The sequence below is a fragment of the Aquarana catesbeiana genome, linkage group LG08, assembly GCF_042186555.1.
Source record: "Aquarana catesbeiana isolate 2022-GZ linkage group LG08, ASM4218655v1, whole genome shotgun sequence".
Lineage (NCBI taxonomy): Eukaryota > Metazoa > Chordata > Amphibia > Anura > Ranidae > Aquarana > Aquarana catesbeiana.
This window is the reverse complement of record NC_133331.1, coordinates 164,464,586-164,487,326: the sequence shown is the minus strand read 5'-3', so window position 1 is coordinate 164,487,326 and position 22,741 is coordinate 164,464,586. Positions and strand designations below refer to the sequence as shown.

Below are 22,741 nucleotides of genomic sequence, written 5' to 3'. Positions count from 1 at the left end.
AGCCGCCATTCAGCTACGGCGATTTGCGCGGAAGAGCCAACCTGCCACCGTATAATGGCGGCGGCTGGTCGGAAATCGATTAAAGTGGTTGTAAACCTCAGACTTGAAATATGAACAACGTATATCCCTCTATAGTGTGTACTTGTCTCAATTAAGAGCACAGTGTGACCCCCAGAAATGGTGTAAATTGGAGCATGCTGAGCTGACTCACACATAGTGACATGCTTCCCACTCCTGGGAGTAGGCCAGTGACAGCCTTCAGCACTGTGTGGGAGCCTTGTCTGTGGCAGGTAGCAGCCTTTATTAGAAGCTTCTTTTTTTCTTTTTTTTTTTTTCTTTTCTTTATGGTCGCAGCCATTAATATAAGAGTTGACGCCATTCTGTGTGGTTGACACTTCAAAGAATTTCTGAAGAAAAAGTACATCTTTTCAAATGGAGCAGTTCTTAGTGACAGCATGATGACTTAAAGTGTTTGTCAAGCTTGAGATTTGATGGTTCAGCCATATGCTGACATGTATGATCAGCTTTAGAAGGCACATACGATTCTGATATCATTTTTCTTGAATGAGCCATTTACCTCTAAAGAATATCACCACTGCCTTTTTGTTTGTACAGGATCAGTCTGGGGATGTACACAAGATGAACGTAAACCAGCCACCTCATTTAGCTACCCCTTACATGCAGCCTCAGCCTGGAGGGTTTCAACAACCAGTCTATGGGGGTCAACCAATGCCAGGAGGTCCTCAGTACCCAGGATATAATGGGCCTGTGCAAGGTTATCCGCAACATATTCCTTCACAAGGTACTTCAATTGTGTATTGTTACATTTTTCCTTCTATGTGTATATTTATTTTGTAACGTCAAAATATTATAAATGTTATTAATCTTGCAGCAATCTGTACCACTTAAGTGGAACTTCACCCAAAAAGGGAAGTTCCGCTCTTCCCTGCACCCCTCCTCCTTTTACATTTTGGGAACTGGGGAGCAGGTACCCAATCTTGACAGGTACCCACTTCCGGTCAGATTGTGTAGGTTTTGCACACCAGAAAATGCAATGTGTTTTCAGATGTGTGGAGATGCATTAAGAATGAATGAGCAGCGCATTTTTGCCCATGAGTCAGAGAATGTGTGTGATTTACATGTGTTCCTGGACCCGCTACAGTGTGAACCTAGCCTTATGCTCTGCTTTGTGTTTGGCATTCAGGACTGAATTTTCTTTGTCTGTTTCCTAAATATTTTTAAACAGTTTTTAGCTAAGAAAGTGTAATCAAATAATCAAAGTATCCTTTTTTTTTCCCTCCTAAGCTATACTTTGTAACTTGTGGTTTTCCTTTCCTAAATGCCTTTTTTCTGTCTTTTTTTTTTTTCCTTTTTGCATTTCCAGGTTTCCCTTTGCATTCAGGGTTCCCTCAAAAAGGGTCTCCTGATTCTTTCACCTCTGGCACTTCTTCTCCTGTTAACTCTCATTATATAGGTAACTGTTATACCCGTCTTTGTAGTGCATAGAATTAATCTGTAAAATGTATCTAACATATTTGCTCTTTCTTGGTATGTAATAAAGGCAACCTGGTATAAGAGAGACACCAGACTGACATAAAAGTCTTTCAAGTAGAATTTTAAGTCCTAGTGTTACCATTATTCCATGTCTCCTTGTTACTTGCAAAAGCTGCTATTTCATGGATCTGAGCTTGTAAGGCCTCCTGCACACTGCAGCCTGAAAAATCTCAGTACAGCTTTTATTTTTTATTTAATTTTTTTTACTGAGCTAAAATGCAGCCCATTATTTGTAATGTGCCTATGCACATAGGCAAGCGCTGTGCATTCTTCAGTAAAAAAATAAATAGAAAAAATTGGCAGTAATTTTACATCTCGTGCACACAAATGCCCGTTTACATATTGTGCAGAGCAAGAACATGAGAATAAGTTTTAATGCATGTGCGTGAAAATTACGCGCGACCGCATATACACTAAAGTAGATGCTCAAACAGGAGTATCATGTGCAAGAGGCCTAAAGGTTACTTGTTTTGTATTTCTTGTAGAAACACTGGTTCTTACGGATATCTAAAAGCACAGATTACTTTTAATATGAGTACTACTTAGTAGGCTCCAGAGGGATCACTCTTTTATTTTTAGTGTGTTGGTTAGTGTAAGGAATATTGCTTATAACTGACACTTAGCGTCTTTCTATGTTTGTTAGGTCCTGTGAGATCTCCACCCACATCAGCGGCTCACACTACAGCAGGAACATCGCTCCCTCAGGAGCAGCTGCAGTATAGTCATTTTGGTCAGAGTGACATGCAGAATGGACCAGCATCATTAAATAACCAGATGCAAAGGTATGCAATTAATTTTGTTAGTTTTCTAATTGGCTTACAAAACTATGTGGTGGGGTTTTTTTCCCCTAAAAAGTCTATTGTCAAAAAATGGTTATTTGTGCTAATACTCTTCCATTAAACCAGCTCTTATATCTGACACATGCTAGTTTGTGGTATCGTGTTTAAGAGCTTGTTCATGTAGTATGTTAGGACTAGCATTCCTAGACACTAAATCAACTCAAGCTGAGTGTGAATGAAGGGTTGTGAGGGGAAGGAAGGGGGAGAGGAGGGAAAGGAGCAGGGAAAAATGTGCTGCACTAAAAAGTAATATTCCTGAACATACATAAAGTGCATATATTAAAGTGATTTGTGCTTAGTGCAACAATATAATTTCAAGCAGTCCTTGCACATGTGGCATATTACTTTTTAGTGCAGCACATTTTTCCCTGCTCCTTTCCCTCCCCTCCCCCTTCCTTCCCTTGTATCCCCTCACGTATGTACCTACGCAGTCCATAGGCTAGAGTGTATCACCATAATTCACGCATTACATATAATAATTTTTCGTTTACCACCTCTGAAAACGTTTATTTGATTATGGTATTAATTTACTTTTGTAATATGTAACTGGTTTTTCATTTTTTATTGGTCTCAGATAGTATATACACCAGAGGATTGTATTTCATTCACCCACATTTCTATGTGTCTAATTAGGACAGCGCCACATCCACATATTAACCCTTCATTCACACTCAGCTTGCCCCACTTCGGTGGGGAGTGCTTCTGTGGAGGCAGCAGTCCCATTTTACCATTTTTAGTCTTTTTATTTTCATTTATTTTCCATTGTGTGGGTTCACTATTATACTTGCCCATCTTAAATCAACTCAAGGGCACATAGAAAACAATAGTCTTCTGTGTGCCCAGTTCACACCGAGCCACTGGTAGGTAGTCGAGCATGAAACCTAATTTTGACATTTCAGTAAAAAAAAAAAAAATGTGAAAGCACCATCCCTCCACTGCTGACAGGCACTGTAACTAGCCCACATGCTAAAACAGATTGTTTTAGTGTGTGGCTGGTGTGAATATAGTCTAAAATACAGACAAAAGTAATCTATTTTCAAATATACAAACAGTTTGATGGTAAAAAAAATATGCAAAATTTATTACACATTGATAATAATATATAGCAACATGAACATGGGGATATACGCAACAAACACAAATATTGGGAGCAGAAATGGAAACCCAGCTGCAAGGAAAAGCCCAGAGCTTTGTCAGACAGACAGAACGTCCAGCGCGTTTTGAAAAACAAAATGCAGATCTTCTTCAGGGACAGAGGGCTTCTCTGCCTTTTGGCTAAGATCAAATGTAGTATCTGTTCTTATCAGTTTCCAGGAGGTGGCGCTTGCTTCCGTCCCTGATCTATGGCGAAGTAGAGATGGTATGGCGGTTGCTATGCAAAACCTGCTGGAGTAAAGGTGACCTGGAGTTGTTCGTAGCCGAAAGGGAAGCCTTCTGATGGGGATGGAGAACCACAGGGTCTGATCCAGAGGGTTGGGCCCCTGGCCTTCTGGCCTAGATTGGGGTATCTCTAGTTCCAGCCAGTTTTTCTGGGAGAGAACGCTTACTCCTTCGGGGGGGTGGTCAGTATTTCCCGACTATAGTTAGGCAGTTGGAATGGAACGATGGTGGAGCCTGATGGTAAAGGGCTCTCACCAAGTTTCCTGAACTCCAGGCCTTCCTGGTTGGGGTGGGGGCTGCTGTGGTCTGGGCTGTGGGTCAGGGTTGCTTTGAAAAGCCAGTGGTGACTGTGCCCCTGAAGTGGCAGTTCAGGGGTGCCGTACTGTGTTTAGGCACTTGATTTTATGGCACCATGGTCACTTCACCACTACAGATGTTTTTCACACCTGCCTCTTGGGCCGAGCCTTTTGGCTAGGACCAGGGGAAATTTTTATTCCTGGCCGGAGGGTCGGTCATTGTATTACACAATGGTCACTTTCCCACCTCCCTATCTCCCCACTCTTTTTATTCATCCCTGTGTTTGTCACTTTTTTGTATTCTTTTGTTTGTAGTGTGTACACGTTTGTCACTGTGTGATGAGTAGGGTGTGGATCCACGGGCCTACTCTGAAAGTCTTGGGAAGGGGTGGACAAAGGCCTTCTGGCTTGGTTCGCCCTCTCCTTTGGGGGTCTCCTTTCGGGGGAGCCCCACCTAGTACTTGGGTGGGTCTGTTTCGGCAGACCTTCCAGAGAACGGGGGTCTGCCTGGTTTCGGCCAGATAGACCCATTGTAAAGTACCTCAGTCCCTGTCTGGAGCCTAATGCCCCGGGGGATCAGGGTAAGGTCTTTCCCTAGTGGAGGACACTGAACACCCGTTAAACGTTTTTGTGTTTCACTCTCTGTGTGGGCACTTTTTTTTGGGTGTGTTTTGCACGCCACTGGCTTTTCAATAAGAAAAAAAAAAAAAAACAACTCGCAGTAGTGGAAACATAGCCTAATACATTGCACTTTCATGACCTGTAGTGACTTGGCTTCAGGTGTTAAATTATAACTATAGGCAAAAGGGGGAGGGTTATAACCATTCCCATTGATTCACATCCTGTCCCATTGCCAAAATAAAGGAAATCCCTGCAATTTAAGGGAATCCATTGAGGGTCCCCCCCCCCCCCCCCCCCCCCCAAATGGTCACCAGAACTAGTGTTCCCATTGGAAGATTTCCCCTCCTATTACTTTATTACTTTTCTGGGGAAAACCCAAAGTTTGGGATTTTCTTTTACTTTCACTTTTGATGACAACGGTAAACGGGACAAATGTAGAAGGTGAATATCCCTAAAGGGGGCAAAGGTAGCAATAAAAACCTAACAGTGCTTTTAATCCGTCTCCACTCTGTTAAAAAAAAAAAGCCTTTAGTTATGCTTTAAAGCAACCTATGGTCCTATTTGCATGCCACAAATAGTAGTAATAATTTTGGACCCTGCCACCAGAGGCCCCCTCCGCGTTTCAGAATGTGAACCATACGTGATTACAAAGTATGGAAGTGAGCCATTCTAAGATAAATGGCACTAAAAACAGAGTTTACTGGTAGTTAAGTGGAACCTTAGTCAGAAAATTCCTGTCCTGCTAGATCACTTCATGCTAGCCCCTTTTGCGGGTATAGCTATGAAAAACATTAAAAATAAGTTCCTATACTGTTTAAAATCCAGTAATACAAGGTCTCACCCTACTCTGCACATGCTCAGTTGCTCTTTTTTGGCACAGTGCCAAAACCGTAGGGGTCGATCTGCTGACAGCCTAAAGATTTGCTGTTGCTCAGGGGCTCTGGGCTTCACCAAAATGGCAGCCTCCAGCAAGAAAAAACAGGAGTGATGCTGGAGGCAATTTACAGCACACACTCATTTTGTTAGCATAATTATTAATGTTGAATGTACAGTATCTCACAAAAGTGATTACACCCCCTCACATTTTTGTAAATATTTCATTATATCTTTTCATGTGACAACGCTGAAGAAATTACACTTTGCTACAATGTAAAGTAGTGAGTGTACAGCTTGTATAACAGTGTAAATTTGCTGTCCCCTCAAAATAACTCGCATCCATTAATGTCTAAACCACTGGCAACAAAAGTGAGTATACCCCTAAGTGAAAATGTCCAAGTTGGCGGCAAAGTGTCAATATTTTATGTGGCCACCCATTATTTTTCAGCTCTGCCTTAAACCTCGTGGGCATGGAGTTTACCAGAGCTTCACAGGTTGCCACCGGAGTCCACTTCCACCTTGCGCTCTTCCACCTTCTATTTGAGGATGCTCAATAGGGTTTAGGTCTGGAAACATGCTTGGCCAGTCCATCCCCTTTACCCTCAGCTTCTTTAGCAAGGCAGTGGTCATCTTGGAGGCGTGTTTGGGGTCGTTATGTTGGAATACTGCCCTGCGGCCCAGTCTCCGAAGGGAGGGGATCATGCTCTGCTTCAGTATGTCATAATACATGTTGGCATTCATGGTTCCCTCAATGAACTGTAGCTCCCCAGTGCCAGCAGCACTCATGCAGCCCCAGACCATGACACTCCCACCACCATGTTTGACTGTAGGCAAGACACACTTGTCTTTGTACTTCTCACCTAGTTGCCGCCACACACACTTGACACCATCTGAACCAAATAAGTTTATCTTGGTCTAATCGGACCACAGGACATGGTTCCAGTAATCCATGTCCTTAGTCTGCCTGTCTTCAGCAAACTGTTTGCAGGCTTTCTTGTGTATCATCTTTAGAAGAGGCTTCCTTTTGGGACAACAGCCATGCAGAATTTGATGCAGTGTGCAGCGTATGGTCTGAGCACTGACAGGCTGACCCCCCCACCCCTTCAACCTCTGCAGCAATGCTGGCAGCACTCATATGTCTATTTCCCAAAGACAACCTCTGGTTATGACGCTGAGCATGTGCACTCAACTTTTTTGGTCGACCATGGCGAGGCCTGTTTTGAGTGGAACCTGTCAGGTTAAACCGCTGTATGGTCTTGGCCACTGTGCTGCAGCTCAGTTTCAGGGTCTTGGCAATCTTCTTATAGCCTAGGCCAGCTATATGTAGAGCAACAATTCTTTTTTTCAGATCCTCAGAGAGTTCTTTGTCATGAGGTGCCATGTTGAACTTCCAGTGACCAGTATGAGAGAGTGAGAGTGATAACACCAAATTTAACACACCTGTTCCCCATTCACACCTGAGACCTTGTAACACTAACGAGTCACATGACACCGGGGAGGGAAAATGGCTAATTGGGCCCAATTTGGACTTTTTCACTTAAGATGTGTACTCACTCTTGTTGCTAGCAGTTTAGACATTAATGGCTGTGTGTTGAGTTATTCTGAGGGGACAGCAAACTTACACTGTTATACAAGCTGTACACTCACTACTTTACATTGTAGCAAAGTATCATTTCTTCAGTGTTGTCACATTAAAAGATAATAAAATATTTACAAAAATGTGAGGTGTTTACTCACTTTTGTGAGATACTGTATTTTCCTTGCTAAAGAGCATTATTTTTTATCAAAGTTTTATGGGTAAAGTTTTATAATACTACGATCTAAATTTAAAGCGGAACAAAACCCATCAATTTTACTGTTTCTTAAAGCAGTTACATTTAAAGTGAAACTAAAGGGTCTAAACTCACCTTTCCAATAGTCTCTCACTGGCATCCTCTTCAGTGTGTTGGTTTTTGGCCATCTTCAATGGCTAGCTTGGGATGACATCACTCCTGCACATGCGCAGGGCCTTGTCATTTTGGCACACAAGGATCGGACTGGCTGATCTGAGCTGCGCATGTGCAGCCCTGTTTACATGCTGGGGATCGCTGTGAGCAGACAGGTAGGTGTGTTTCATTGCAGAAGAGGCATTTTATATCTCTTCTGCAATGAAAGGTCTACCTGCTCACAGTAAATAACAGGAATTTCAGTTCTGCTTTTAAGGCGTTTTGGGATTGTCACATTTGCTTGTCCTTTCAACCAAGTTTCAAACCATCAAGTTGCAGGTGTCAAAACTGATCACATGTGCAGCACCATGGCAACTACTTTTGAACAGAGGGTAAAATGGCAACTTCCTTGGCTGTAAAGGATAGCAGGGCTTAGTTCCACTTTAATGGGGGAATTAATAAAGCATGTTGTAGACACGCTTTAGAATTCACTCGCCCCTTTGCACAGAAATTGTCATTGGTGTTTGCAACGGATTTGAGTACCTAGAGAAGTTGTATTGTACACAGCTCACCTCTTCCAGGCGTGCCAACAGTTCTTGTAGGGTTCATGTAGTAAATTGGTGGATGGTGCCACCATCCAATCATAGCAAAATGGATCTTCACCAGGACACCTTGGAAAAGTTATAATCCTGTCCTTCACATAAAGCAACAGGCATTACAGGCCACATTTTTGAATCTCGCAGGGTTCCTTTTTTTCAATCACCCTGCCTTGAAAAAGGGATCCTGTGAGGTCCTGAAAAGTTTACCTGTGATGCCTGTTGCTTTATGCGATGGATGTTGCTTTCAACCCATGAGGTCCATCCTACTTTTGATTGACTGACAGCGCACAGCAGTTGGGTGGATGGAGACTAGTTCCCCTTCACGTTCGCCTTCAGTTTGACCTTTTTTTTGCCCAAATATGGACATTTTCCTAGTAGCCACGAGCCCTGTGCCATGAAGCTGTCTAATTCGTGAGAGCTGTACAGCACAAAATGCCCCATTAGCACTGGTGTCTCTATGCGCATATCAGCTGATGCTTCTTATGAACAGCAATCCTAAAATATTTGTGTAATTTATCAATCTGAGTAACTCTAAACCACGCCTCCAAACACATATCATTACTTGGACTCCAGGGGTGACAACTACTGACTCCAATTAGCTTTTGTTGAAGAAATTGGTCTATGGGTTCACTTGGTTTTTCCTCTGACTTTGTGAATGTTTAATGGATGCATTCAGTAAAGACACATCAGAATTGTGTGTTATCGGCTTAAGCACATTGTGTTTGTCTATTGTTGTGACTTAGATGAGGATCAGATCACATTTTAAGAAATTTACAAATCACTGCAGAATCTCAAGGTGTTCACTTACGTATTCTTACTACTGTATGTTAGGAACTTATTTAAGGCTATTGAAAACAAAACTTTGTGTTCTTTTGTGATTTGCAGACCACCTATGACCCAACCATACATGCAACAAGCGGGAGATCCTCGACAAGCAGCTAATGTTCAGCAATACCCTCCAACCTCCACTAGTGCACAGCAACTAACCAACCAAATGATGGGAATGCACATTGGTGGGGTGCCAGCATCAGGTCCACCACAAACACTACCATTTGGTAAGGCAGCTAATAGGAGTTAATAATGTAATCTTATGAGAATTGTGCAATTGCATTCAATAGGATATACTAAAGTGAAAGTATAGTGTGTTCTCTAAATATGTATTTGCTTGTCTTTGCAATAGTGACTTTTAAAAGTTTAATTATGAGTATTACATTTTATATTTAGCATGATTCATTCTGCCACTACTGTTTATCATTGATATCTAAAAAAGTGTTAAACACTCTCACTTAAAGGAATTGTGTAGGCTGCCATTGCCGACCCTAACCTGAAAAGGCACAGTGTCTGACTGTGATGTTAATCCCCTGGCCTCACTGTGTTGAATCACTGACCTAGGACAAGCAGGTGTATCAGGAGTTTTGACCCATCATAATAGAAGCTTGGCAGCTGCCATTCTTTTTCTACTGAACATGCTTTTGCTTCTGTAGGTCAATTCTCCTGACTAGAATAAGCATGTGGGTGATTATTTTTAACTTTTCCCTCGCTTTACAAATATGCATCCTTGTTCTTGATTAGTGACTCAAAGTATGGATTGAGCCTTGAGAATAACTTTATATCCTCTTATTTCCTGTAGACAGAAAACGTACAATATATTACAGAAAGTATGTTGAACCAGGTTTGGCTGTGTTTTTTTTCCTAAAATATATTACTGTAAACTGCATAATTAAAGAGGAAGTAAACTTGCCTCTGTACCTATAGATAAGCCTAACCTATAGGTACTGTAAATATCTCCTACGCTTGCACCGTTTAGGAGATATTTACTGTATACATCGCTGATTACATCATTGGCGCATGCGCTCTGTAGGAACGGCCACCTGTGCCTGACTGACAGGTCCTGCGGCTCCAGCCAGTCACACAGTTGAAGTCCGCAGACCCGGAAGGAAGACTGGCGAAGATGGATGCGGCCTCCAGCAGGGACGACGCAGGCTTTGTTTGCAGATAAGTTGCACGTAATGTGCTAGTATGCAATGCATACTAGCACATTATGCCTTTTACTTTGCAGGTAAGAAAAAAAAGGAAGAGAGGAAGAGTTTACTTCCTCTTTAAGCAGTTGAAAAGTTGCAACAATAAACATTTTACTTGCATTGCTTTAAAAGAATGCTCATGATTACATTTTGTGTGCGTTTGTCCTAAATTTTGCAACCTGTTTTATTCCTATAGGCACGCAAAGTCCTCTTCCTCCACCCTCACAATCGGGGAGTTATAACATGTATTCCAACAATCAGGTCCCTTCAGCTTTGAATTTGTCACAAGGAATGCCTCCCACCAGTATGCCACAAGCTCAGCCACCCCCTTCTCAACAATTTACTGGACCACCGTCTCAAGCACGCCTTTCTTCTCCACATGGTTTTCATCCTCAACCAACTGCTCCTCCTTCAAATTATCCTCCCCCTGTTTCAGGAGCTCCACCACCAACCACATTGCAAGGTCCCCCATTACCAGGACAGCCACTTACTGGACCTCATTTAGCTCAACCAAATCATATATCTTTTAGTCAGTCCCAGTCTGTTCCTGGGGTTATGACAGGTCCTCCAATGACAGGTCACCAGGGGCCACCACCTGCAATGCCTACAGGCCAGGGAGGATTTCCTCTTCAGCAGAATGGTGAGAAGTTCTACATGTGGTAAAATAATGATGTTCTATCTATTTTGTGTGTGTGCATGTATGATTTGCCCCTGGCCTCCCCTCCTGTGCAACTGGAATGAAAAACACATCAGACTCTAATATTGCTGGATTGCCAGTCTTACAGTTTAAATGGCCAGACTGGAAAAAACAAGCTTAGACAAGTTACACACATTTTAGTCCCTCTTTTCTAGCATCTGTTGTCTGTTTAGTACTTCATGAAAAGTGGTGTTTAAGCCTATTTGGTTTTTAACCAAAGCTCACTGGCTGTAAGGCAGAGAACGATCTCTACGTAATGCTGTCAGAATTCATTAAATTATGGTAAACTAATTAATTTCAGTCAATAGTGGCCTGGTCTTACATATCCTTATACAGTATGAAAAACAAAAACGTGCCCAGTTTATATTTGTTAATCTCACAGTTCAAGTAGGATGTATATGTCCTTTTGGAAAAATAACTGAAAAGATTTGATCCATAATTGTGTTTTATAGATATTTATATACAGTGTGCTTTGCTAGAGGACTCGCCCTTTAAGGCTCTATCAATATGTTCTTTCCTTATTCCCTGCTAGATCTTTCAACACCTAGAGGGAAGCAGGGAGACGTGTTAATTGTGTTGACCTTCTCTAATTTATCTAAGGGAGCCTGTGAGAAAAGAAATATGTGGGCGCTTGCATGGTCATTAAAGATGCAGCCCCTGAGGCTGCCATTCTGATCCTAGATTTACTCACAAATTAAAGAACAGCCAAAACACGTTTGGCTGTACTTCTCCTGTTAATCACTTCTTTCCTGTGACCACTCCTGCACGCCAGTGACCCATTTTCCGCTGACAGCGGGCTGAAGCCTGTTGTCAGCTGACGTCCCAGAGCCGGTGCAGGCTGGGGAAAGGTCGTGACCATATGGCTGGGATCCAACCTGGACCAGCAGCTGGCTCAGCCTCTCAGCGAGCTGCTGAAAGCCTGAGCCAGCTGCTTACACTCCCTCCACAGCCCAGTGCTCCAGTGAGTCACCAGCTCTCTGCTCATGGAGCATTGAGAACTGAGCGTTGTAGATAAAAAATCCAATAGACCCAATCCATTTAACACCTAACATTATGCTTTGTGCAGACATTGCCATCAGGACTGTGTAGCTCCATCTGTGACTTTAAAAAAAAATTTAAAAAATCTTGGAACACTTCATCCTCCTCCTCCCCTCGCCCCCCCTCCCCCCCCCCCACACACACCAAAAGAAGATAATTTTAAGTTCAATTCTATTTCAGCCCCATCTTAGTATAGCAGCTAGCATATCTAGCTAATCCTCTTAGCAAAAGGGAAGGGAGGAATGGAGCAGGACTTTTGTGAGCAACTCTGTTACTATATAAAACCATGTACATTGATGCTCAGTTTGTTATGCTTTGACTCTAAGCCCCGGTTCACACAGGGGCGGCTCGACTTGCAGGTCGCCTCAGCGAGGCGACCTGCAAACTACTTCCGAGGCGACTTGCAAAACGACTTCTGCATAGAAGTCTATGCAAGTCGCCCCCAAAGTAGTACAGGAAACTTTTTCTAAGTCGGAGCGACTTGCGTCGCTCCTATTAGAACGGTTCCATAGCACAGAACGGGAGGCGACTTGTCAGGCGACTAGGTCGCCTGACAAGTCGCTCCTGTGTGAACCGGCCCTTAGTGGCAGGGTTGGCCTTTCTGGAACTTGAAACTCAATTTTTTGTACTAAGACAGTCGCAGACTCTGCTCACTGAAGACTGAGAACTGCGCGATCAGTGGTCTTTGATCGCTCATTTTTTTGTGTTAGGTTCAGCGGGGGGCAGATGCTGTTTTGGACCGATGCATCTACCTAGGTGAGTAAGTTGGGGTTTTTTTTTTTTTGTTTGTTTTTTATTCCCATACCCACTTTCTTTAAAAAAAAAAATGTCAGACTCCACTTTTAGAAGCAGCAAGATTACATACAAATAGGTGTCACAAATGGGTGTTTTGATGAATATCATGTGGCTTTTTTTTTTTTGTCAGGATTTTGAATTTTTTTTAGTTAAGTTAATTTTTATTTAGGTTCAAAATGTATTTTAGGTTAGATTCATAACACATATTGTGACAAAAACACTGATTTTGTTTTTCTGTTCTCTACATAGTTCCGTAATGCAAACCTAATGTTCAAATCTTATGTAATTCATTGCTTATAGTACATAATGGGCATCTGCATTTGTAGATGTCGGCTGCATGCATTGATTAAATAAGTAAGCATTTGGCACTTCATGTTAGCATTATGCAGTTGTGATCGGATCTTACCTACTTTGTTAGTTGAAACCTTAACAGTGTGCCACTTTCACAGGTTCCTTTGGACAAGTTAGGGCTCCCCAGCCTGGATATCCAGCAACTTATCCACAAGCTCCAAATTATGGAAGCCAGCCTGGTCCTCAGGGTCCTCCAGGTCCTCCCCCTCCTGCGCAGAAGAGGCTAGACCCAGATTCCATCCCTAGTCCTGTAAGTGTTCATTCCCATTTCTGAGACTTTGCACAGTATGAGTATGACCAGCCATGAGTTTTGTATGAACTAATCAGTTACAAATACAGCTATATACACTGATGAGTCATGAAAAAGTCATGTAAGGTAATGTGGTGTGAATTGAAATATAATTTGAACATTATTTTAAAGCAGAACATTTTTTTATATGCTTATACATAAACTGCATGCATGCACACTTCCAAAACTTTATGGCTTATTCAAAAAGTCTCCCAGTTGCTGTGCAGGACCTGGGATTCTCTTTGACCTATTTGCATTAGCTTTGCATGCTTCATAATCCAGAGGTCATAGGGTTTCTACACCTCCCTTTTCGTATTTAAGTATGCTCCTATAATTGCATAAGGGACAGAGACCACTGCACAGAATGGTATAGTTCTTCCCAGTCTTGTTCTCTGTTCTCGCTATTTCATTTGTTGACAACTGCATTTTTTTTTAAACGACTAACTAATGGCTTAACAAAAGAGCACGAGAGAGGAATTTTGGGGTGAAGATGGATCTGCCCTGCTTCACATCCAGTTCCTGCCAATGATTATTAAAAAAAATGTTCCTACAGAGAACTTCCTGTGAGGGAATGGTTACATAATTTCCCTCAGATGGTAGCACCCCTTCATCAGCTCCCAGACTAGGCAAGATGACATATGAATAATGGGAAATATGGATATTGCAAAAGAAAACGCACGTTTGCAGGTGTGCGTGCATGCACAATTTCATACTTGCAATATCGGAATGTTTCTATAAAAAAAGTTTTTTTTTTTTTTTTTTTAGTTTTGCTTTTTAATATTGGGATTTTTTGCCATTTACTCTCACAGATAGCTATCTCGCTTATTAGCACTGTTCTGTGTAAGGTTTGTGATGTAACTCAAAAAATGCTTTTGTGACAAATAAATACAGAATAGATTTTTGTATTGAACTGTAGCTGATAATGTAAAAGAAGCCTTACATTGATGTGTCTCCAAAGTCGCAAGATTTCCAGTGTGACTTTGGAGCGCGACTTTAATCTGACTTTGCATTCTCTAGACCAAAGTCACATCAAAAGTCGGAACCAAAGTAGTGCAGGAAGCTTTTCTGAAGTCGCAGCGATTTCTGTAGTGTCTGTAGGAATGGTTCTCATAAAAATACATTGAATTTCACTTCCTGCGACTTGGGGGTCTCGCAAGTCGGATCCAAGGTTGCAAAAATGTAAAAGGAGCTTTAGTCTTCCTTGAGTAAAGGAAAGGTGGAAATAAGTGAAAAATGTTTTATTGTTATACAGAATTTATATATCGCCAACAGTTTTTGTGCAGCGCTTTATAATGTGAAGGCAGACGATACAGTCACAATACAGTTCAATACAGGAGGCAGCAGATGGCCCTGCTCATTAGAGCTTACAATCTAAAATACAGTGTTTCATTTTCAGTGGTTGATCGCTCTGAATAGTTGAAGTTTAGTTGCAGTGTATTTGATTCAGTGTGTGAACCAACTGCATTGCTCTTGCCTCTATACCTTTTTCTTTTTCCTGTGTTCTAGCCTCCCCGATTTGCACTGTAATTATTTTCCAAATTCTGTTAATATTCCTTTTGTGAGACAATTAAATGCATGCAATGCTTTTTTCTTCTTCCTAGTTTAAGAATAGAGGGTGGGGAATATAACACTGTACCCATTTTTTTTTTTTTCTAATTATCCTAAAACATTCTCTTTTTGCTGTTTTGCGGCATTGCTTCTTGTTCTCAACTTTTTAAACAATAAAGCAGCTTAATGAACTGCCACCCCAGCAGAAATCGAGGCACAGGATAGACCCCGATGCAATTCCTAGTCCAGTAAGTGAATAGTGTGTCCTTTTTCCTTTCCTTGTTCTGTGTGTGATTGTGCTCTTACGCATGCTGATCACCTCACCAGTGCATGTAGCCTACCATTATCCTAATGACACTCATTCCACTATTCCCTTAGTGTGGTTATCTAGCAAGTAGTAAACCTGATCACATTCGTCATGTCTGTGTACTACAAGTGGTGGGCAGGATGTTTACTTTTTTTTCTCATCCCATTCTGCCAGCCAGTGATTTTTAAGTCTGGTCTAGCTGTGTTGTATTATAATGCTACCAATTTAAGACTATCTGCCAGTGTATGAAAACCTTCTGGCACCTCCACATTAAAAGAAAAAAATGTATTGTCCATTGAGGGACACAGCAATTCTCTTGAGTTATACTGCCATATGCAAGATGTTTGGGATACTAACAAAAGAAAAGTTGTTGTAAGCCAGCCCCCCATATAACCCCTCCTACTCATCATGCCTCCGTTTTTGCTCGTGTCCTAGGGGGTTCGATGCCTTTTTTTTTTTGCTGGTGTTTTTGTCCTTGGTGACTTCAAATAAGACTATTTGCTATTTCACTCCTTGAGCTGGTCTCTACATATCAAATACCCAGATTGACAGAGCATCAGCACTGGCTTTGGAGGCCATACTCAGACCCTGTTGGCATGGAAGTGTGGGGCTTGCCTGAAATGGGGGCTCTGCATTGTGGTGCTTTCCCAGATGTGAGTGTATTGTGTTCTTTAGCCACCAAGCACTTTCCAGGCTCAGAGCAGCATCACAGCTCTAGGTTTAATCCTGTCTCTGAATACTCACTTAGTGAGTAGGGCCAGTCAGGCTGAAGTCCAAGGAGCAACTTTACTGTTGAACCATTGGACTCCTTTTGAATTTCCTGCCACTATCTGTTTACCGCAGCAAGGGTTTAGGCCTGAGAATCTAGTGCCCACCTTCAGTGACCTGGTCACCTCCAGTCACCTGAAACGTTCATCAGCACCTGCCGCCTGAGTTTGTGAATATTGAGACCTTGCCTCACTTTGGGCCTAGATACAGTATTGCTGTGCGAATGCAACTTGTCGTTGCTAAGACGCAAAGTGGATAGTTTAACTACCATGTGTGACCTCGGTCCATACTTCCCTAGTGGTTCTGGGGGCATTTATCTGATATTCCTAGAAGAAACTGATGCTTGCAGTCTAGAACCTGAGACCCCTTGCGCGAAACCGAGGTCTGCATTGTTCCTGTAGGGATCTCCATGTCCACTTTGGACTTCCTGTCTTGTCTGTCTGTGCTCAGTTACTGAAACGCCCTGTCTGCAGAGGCTCTAGGCACGCCCTGACACCATTCCCGAGTCTGCTTCTGAGACTCCTGAGCCCCAAAATCAAGCTGAGCCTGGGGGTCAAATCATTATCTCTGATTCAGGATATGAGCCCCAAACATTCCTTGGAAATGACTGATATACTGAGCAAACCTGCTGTTGATTCTGATTCACAAGGGCTTGTCTAAAACTTAATGTAATGTATACTACCCTCCATCTGGGGGATAACTCCACTGGGACCCCTGTAGGGTTTGGGGCCCTCCTGACAGTGGGTCAGAGCTCTTTCCCCCCCCCCCCCCCTTAAGAGGGGCTCATAAATCGGTGGGGATAGTTCTGGGGTCCTTAAGTGATTTAATGCAAATGTCTGGAGCCTTTTGCTTTAATTATAATGGCTTGTTGCCTTTTTGAAAACTTGTCTCATATGGGACTAATGTCCATACACCTGCATAGGGCACCCTGATTGTATGCCTGGATTGTCAATACTATGTAAGGGGAACATCGGGTTTGGGTGCCCTTTTGAGGGGCATTGTCTCATGGGACCCACTGTTGACAAAGTTCCTAGTAACGCCACCAAGCCCCAGCTTTTTTACTTTAGGGAGGGTTGGGATTACAGGGAAGCAAAGTCATTTAGAGGAGTGAAGCTCTGAATTAAACTCTTCGTTCAGCTGCTGCCCATCAGTCTTCTGATAAAGCTGTTCCTTAAAAGGTGTATCTGTTCAGCCCTGTTTGAGTTCCCTGCACTTCGGGACCTCTGGTTCCTCCCTGGACAGGGAATTACTTTCAGGGGTGATACCCCTCTCAAGCTCGCATTTCTCTCTAAAGGGGAGTGTTCTAGCCTTGAGTAATTTTGATCCCTTTTGTAGTATCTGCTACCCGGCAGTCCTTTTTACCTTTTTTATGAGGTATCTCCTAACCTATAAGGTTGATGAGACTGTCAATTCAGCATCCTTTAGAAGTACCCTCTCTAAGTTCTGGACCTTACGTACACCCTAGTGCCTTTTCTTGGCATCCTCGTTCTGGAACACTCGGGAAACCCTCCCTAAGGAGGGTCTGTTTTCTGAACTCTAGCAATCTGAGTCATTCTGCTGGAACTTACACTAGCAAGCCTTCTTTTGGGGGTGGCATCTCCTGGATCTAATTTTGGTTTACTGATGTGCACAGGGCTTTGGCGTAGGCCCTCACTGAAGAAATCCCCTTCTGATTTGAACCTTTGCTTCTTTACCTGTCAAGGAAAATTACCCTTTTCTCCCCCTTCGGGCTTGTGGCTGTCTAATTGCTGTTACTATCATTTCCCCTTCTCTCCTGGACTCTTGGTTAGCTTTTTAGTCTTCCCTTTGGTGTTGGGGTGCCTGGCGACATCCAGATGATCCTTTTGGATCAAGACGTCCCAGATGCTACTTTGTAGTCTGGCTGGTGACAAGGGGGTCTTTTCCATCTCTCTTGAGAATGCTTCTCTGGTGTCTCCACACCCTGTAGGGGAATAGTGTAAATTCAGAGGTCTCCATGGGACTTCATAATCAGAAGTTGGTCCGTCGCCTGTGGCTGTTTTGCAACCATCCTTCCTAGTTCCCACTCATTCTGGTGAAAGCTCCTAGTAATGAGTTGAAGATGCCAGGATGCGACATTGATTTCTTACAATGTGACTGATTCCTTGCAACTAGTTGGGCAGGTGTGCAATATTATCGGCCAGTCCTTGGGTACATTCTAGATTTTGGGTAGAAGAATTTCTGCTTATCCTTCAAGTAGTGCGTTTTGTGCACCTGCTGGGTTGTGAAACACCCTTGACCTGTCTATGCATCCTTTTTTTAAGGGTTCCGCTTGCTAGTTTTACTTCTCCCTTCAGGATGATTTTAGGTCTGATTCCCCTGCAGTTATATTCAGATTCAGTCTTGGTGGTTGGGGGTTTCTTTGTCCATCCATTGGGGTTATGTTATGTTTTCTGGGCACTACAACTTTGCTATCCTGCTGCAGAATTGGTTGTGTTTTGGTTTTTTTCTTCCCGACTGTAATTGCTGATTGGCTCTCAAGTTCTCGCCTGCAGGAGCTCATTTGCTCCTTCAGTCAAGTTCCCCTTGGTGGTGGTTTTCCTGCTCTGGAGCATCAGGTGGATTTTCTGCTCTGTAGGAGGTTCTCTCAGCTATCCTTGATTTGGGAGTTGTGCCTTCAGATACCTGACATTTTTGGGTGTCCTGACTAATAGAATTCCTGTATTAATGGATGATACAATGTTTATTTTAAATGTACAAGACACATGCATGATATTCATAGGCCCTGTATGAATATCAAGCCTGTGGCCTGTACAGTACTTCAAGATATTGAATTTACAGGTAAGTCAAAATTTCCGCTTTCTTTTACCTGCCATAAAATCTTTTTCTGGTGGTCTGTTGGGGGACACTGGTGCCACCTCTGTTTTGCTTTCTCAAAAACTGAGGCTTGCTAGGTAGAGTAGGAGATTATATGAGGGCTGACTTAAAACCTTTTTCTGTTTGCCAGTGTCCCAACCTCCTTTTAAGAGGCAGTATAACTTGTAATTAAATTCTCTCAATGGACTACAAGAAAAATCTACAAAATGTATAAGTTTTTTTTTTTTTTTTTCTTTTGATTTTTGAGTCACCTGTTGCTGGCCTTTTGGGTCTAGGTTTTTGTCTACACATGTATTGTTTTCCTGCATTTGATCTGAACATTAGCAGATTCTCACTGATTTTAGTGGAATAGCATAGAGACTTTGTTTGACCTGCTTTGCGATGCTTATCTTATTATGCAGCTGGTCCTATTGGAGTGCATCTGTATTGCAGGTGAAACACTGCCTTTTCTTGAAAAAGCGCTACATTTTATGTTTGGAAGCAATGCATTTGAGCGAGCAGCACTGCTTTCAAATGGAAAGGTTGGCTTTGACATGAATACGTGTCTACAAAAGCCAATGCTGTCTGACTCTTGTAGAATTATTTCCCTACCTCTTTGTAATGCATCCATTAAACTTTAGGTTTACGAAGTCTTGACTGTTTATTACCTTGCAGCATTTCTGCTTTATCAGTAGTGAAGTAACACTTACATAGGGATGTTTTAGTTTTTACATTGGTGCTTAAAAAGTGATTCTAAAGGTTATCATAAAAAAAAGTGTGGTTTTGCACCCCCCGCTGGTGGTCTTGATTCCCCCCCCCCTTTGCTATGGAGGCACTCGTCCTGTGAATGGACATTGTCCCAAGTTTGCCCCCCCCACTCTCTCCTCATTGGATCACTGCCTGTAATTGACAGCAGCAGGAGCCAGTGGCTGCTTTCATGCACATTGCTGGATCGAGATGGGGCTCAGGTAAGTGGAGGGGGGAGCTGCACCCAGAGGGTTTTTTACCTTATTGCATAGAATGCATTAAGGTAACAAACCATCTGCTTTTAGAACCACTTTAAACCGTGTGTAATAGAGCTGCACAATTAATAGTTAAATATAAAAAAATATATAATAATTGCAATATCGATTCAATCCCCCTCACAATCTTAATCCAGCATTTCCATGGGACAGTTTGAAACCTCTCCTGAACGTTTACATGCTGTGTTTGCATTTAGAAGCACATTTTTGACTATTTGAAAAAACAAAAAACTCAACGCCTGTAAATGAAACGCAGCTAAATGCCAGTTTCCGTTTTTACGCACGTTTACAAGCATTCGGCGTTTCAAATGCCTCTGAACATCTGTCCTAAACGCATTTTTAAAAAAATTTTTTTATTTTTTTGCTTTCAAATAATACTTCTAACCTAAACTGCCTGGGAACGACTGTAAATGACCCTGTGTACATGTACTGGTAAGATAACATAGAGGAGTGTTCAGGGGCAGCTGAAAAAAAAACGGCCAACTGCTCCGAAACATCCGTTTACCAGCAGCAGTGTACATGAAGCCCAAGTCCTTAGATTTGATTTGGATTAGACTGTGCTGAGAACTGTATTTTAGAAATGTAGTAGCTAATAGAAAATAATAGTGTTAGAAAAATTAAAGTGGTTAAAAAGTGAGCTGGGGGGCAGGGCCAAGTCCTGCTGTCTGTGTCAGACGCAGACAGCGAGACTTGGGAGCGAGCCCACACTAGTGCCCCCATAGAAGGCGGCTTTCTATGGCACTTGGCTGAGAGGAGGAGCCTGGAGCTCCAGTGGGGGACCCAAGAAGAGGAAGATTGGGGACCACTTGTGTGCAATTCCATTTCACAGAGCTGGTATGTATAAACCTGTTTGTTGTTTTAAAGAAATACATTTACAAGTGTACATTTTATAGTGGTATACAAACATTACAAATTGACCTATGTAGTAAATCTAGTAATCTGTGCCTATAAAATAACTGCTTCCCCCTCGCAGAATACAGTGAGCAAACCTCCACTCTTATTCATTCCTTTATGGAAAGTAATGTCCTTCTCTGCTTTGCACAGGGCCAGGAATAATAAATGCCTCTCGAGGTACACCAAACCTGAGGTGCTTCGTTTTGAATCGCAGAACTAATAATTGTGTCTTGCAGGAAATTTGGGGTGGTGACAGAACTGCATCATAATAAAACTTGAGCCCTGTATTAATCTAGGGAGGTGCATAAAGTCTACTACCACTTTACTAACAAAACCTTTGTGTGTACCCTAAATAGATCTAATTTTACATTGGGATGTATTTGCTGACCATCTAGGGTTTACATTCCTTATCATTTTTTTTTTATTTAATTTTTTTATGTCAACAATCCCTATAAACACATTCTATAAAATTGTTACTACTTATTAATAGTTCATGCTTTAGATTGGTGCTTATTACTGTCTTGTTGAAGAGTGACAGGAGTAGGATTTGGGGGTGAGGTAAAATATATAGATGAGGCAGATATCATAGGTGTTGGGGATTGAGTTTTTTTTTTTTTTTTTTTTTTGGTAAACAAACCTCATTAAGTAGCACTATATCTGTACACATTAGTCACTCCTAAGATCCTCAGACAAATATACAGTAGCTGTGAATTCCTAAGTAATGTTAGTGTGGTGTGCTAAATAACTATTCAATAGCATTTGACATTTGAACTTCCCTAGTTCTATAGTCCTCCCATCAGTGAAATGTGACTTTATTAACATTAAGATTTACACAGTTGCTTTGGTTTTACTGATGGCGGTGGAGCCAGCACTCTGTGTTCCATGTATAAGCCACTGCATGTGGCAGTTTAGGCACTACCTCCTGTAAAGTGCTATGATAGTTGTCCACCTGTCACCATGTTGAAATGGGACTTGACCATAGGTGTGAAAGTCTCAAATACACAAATGTGAATAGCACTTAGGCCCCTTTCACATGGACGTCATCCATTCAGTCATGTTTTTTTCAAAGAAAAAACAAATTCTGTTCATCAGTTTTCAGTTTATGTTAGTTTTTCATCTGTTTTTACATCTGTCGGTTGGCATCCTTACCAATCCTGACTCATCCCTGCTGTCAGTGGGGGATTCCCCATTGATGGCAGAATGTAAACAAAAGAGCCAACAATAAAATAAAAATGTGCAGACCCACAGGGTCTGGTTTCGATTTGGGGTGGGACCTCCTGCCAAAAAATGTAAAAAAAAAATAAATAAAAAATGATGAGGTCCTCACCAAAGAGCCAAAGCTCCTTTTGGCCATACTTCTTCTGTGGGTCACAGGAGTACACCTAGTTTTGCACTCCTGTGACCCAGATTCAGCTGTCAGCTGAGGTCACAGTCAGTCCAAGCTCTGCAGGGATCCCGACAAAGTCGGAATCCACCCAGATGCCTGACCGACAGCTGGCTCAGTCTCTCCACGTAACACATACCACTGAGAGCCATAGCCAGCCGCTCATACCACCTTCTAAGCCCAGCACTTTTAATCTAGTTGGGCAAGAAAGGTAAGAGGATAGTTATAGTTCCACTTTACATCCACTGTTCATCCCTGCATGGTAAAAATGAAGTCTATCCTTTCAAACTGCGACTGTTCAACATGGTGGATAGGAAAGACATGTAACCAGATTTTACCTTTTAATTTTTTTGAGTTTAGGTTGGAAGATTAGATCAGACACCAGACTACTTGAAATTGACATAACTCCTCTCTTCCTTTTCTTAGTTTTCTTTAACCACTTAACATCCAGCCGCCGTCCTTATACGTCGGTACTTTGTGCAATACCGTTGTTATGACAGCAGATAGCTGGTAGATAATAGGGGTCAAACGTCACTTCTGCCCAATGGTCTTAAAGGGGACTTTTTTTTTTTTTTTTAATTGCATTTTTAGAGGGCTAAACTCGTGTTTTTTCACCTTAAATGCATCCTATGCATTAAGGTGAAAAAACTTCTGACACTGACCGGCCCCCCAGCCCCCCCCCCCTCCCCCCTTTCACCTGAGCCCTTTGTTTCCTCGGCGGAA

General features: G+C 42.2%; 1 protein-coding gene and 1 pseudogene across 6 annotated transcripts in view; both read left to right on the top strand.

The window, feature by feature from the left end:
- SEC24C (SEC24 homolog C, COPII coat complex component) overlaps positions 1-22,741 on the top strand; it is a 90,728-nt gene that overhangs the window by 13,862 nt on the left and 54,125 nt on the right. For 2 of the 6 annotated variants that reach the window (XM_073596677.1, XM_073596676.1), the window contains exons 2-8: positions 616-802; positions 1,385-1,474; positions 2,198-2,336; positions 8,976-9,145; positions 10,308-10,751; positions 13,091-13,242; positions 15,009-15,077. In XM_073596677.1, the coding sequence (XP_073452778.1) occupies positions 640-802; positions 1,385-1,474; positions 2,198-2,336; positions 8,976-9,145; positions 10,308-10,751; positions 13,091-13,242; positions 15,009-15,077 (1,227 nt within the window). In that variant the 5' untranslated portion in view covers positions 616-639. The remainder of the gene's footprint in view (positions 1-615; positions 803-1,384; positions 1,475-2,197; positions 2,337-8,975; positions 9,146-10,307; positions 10,752-13,090; positions 13,243-15,008; positions 15,078-22,741) is intronic. The other 4 variants (XM_073596678.1, XM_073596680.1, XM_073596679.1 and 1 more) reach the window with 4 other exon arrangements.
- Positions 3,649-3,781, top strand: LOC141106960 (U2 spliceosomal RNA; annotated as a pseudogene).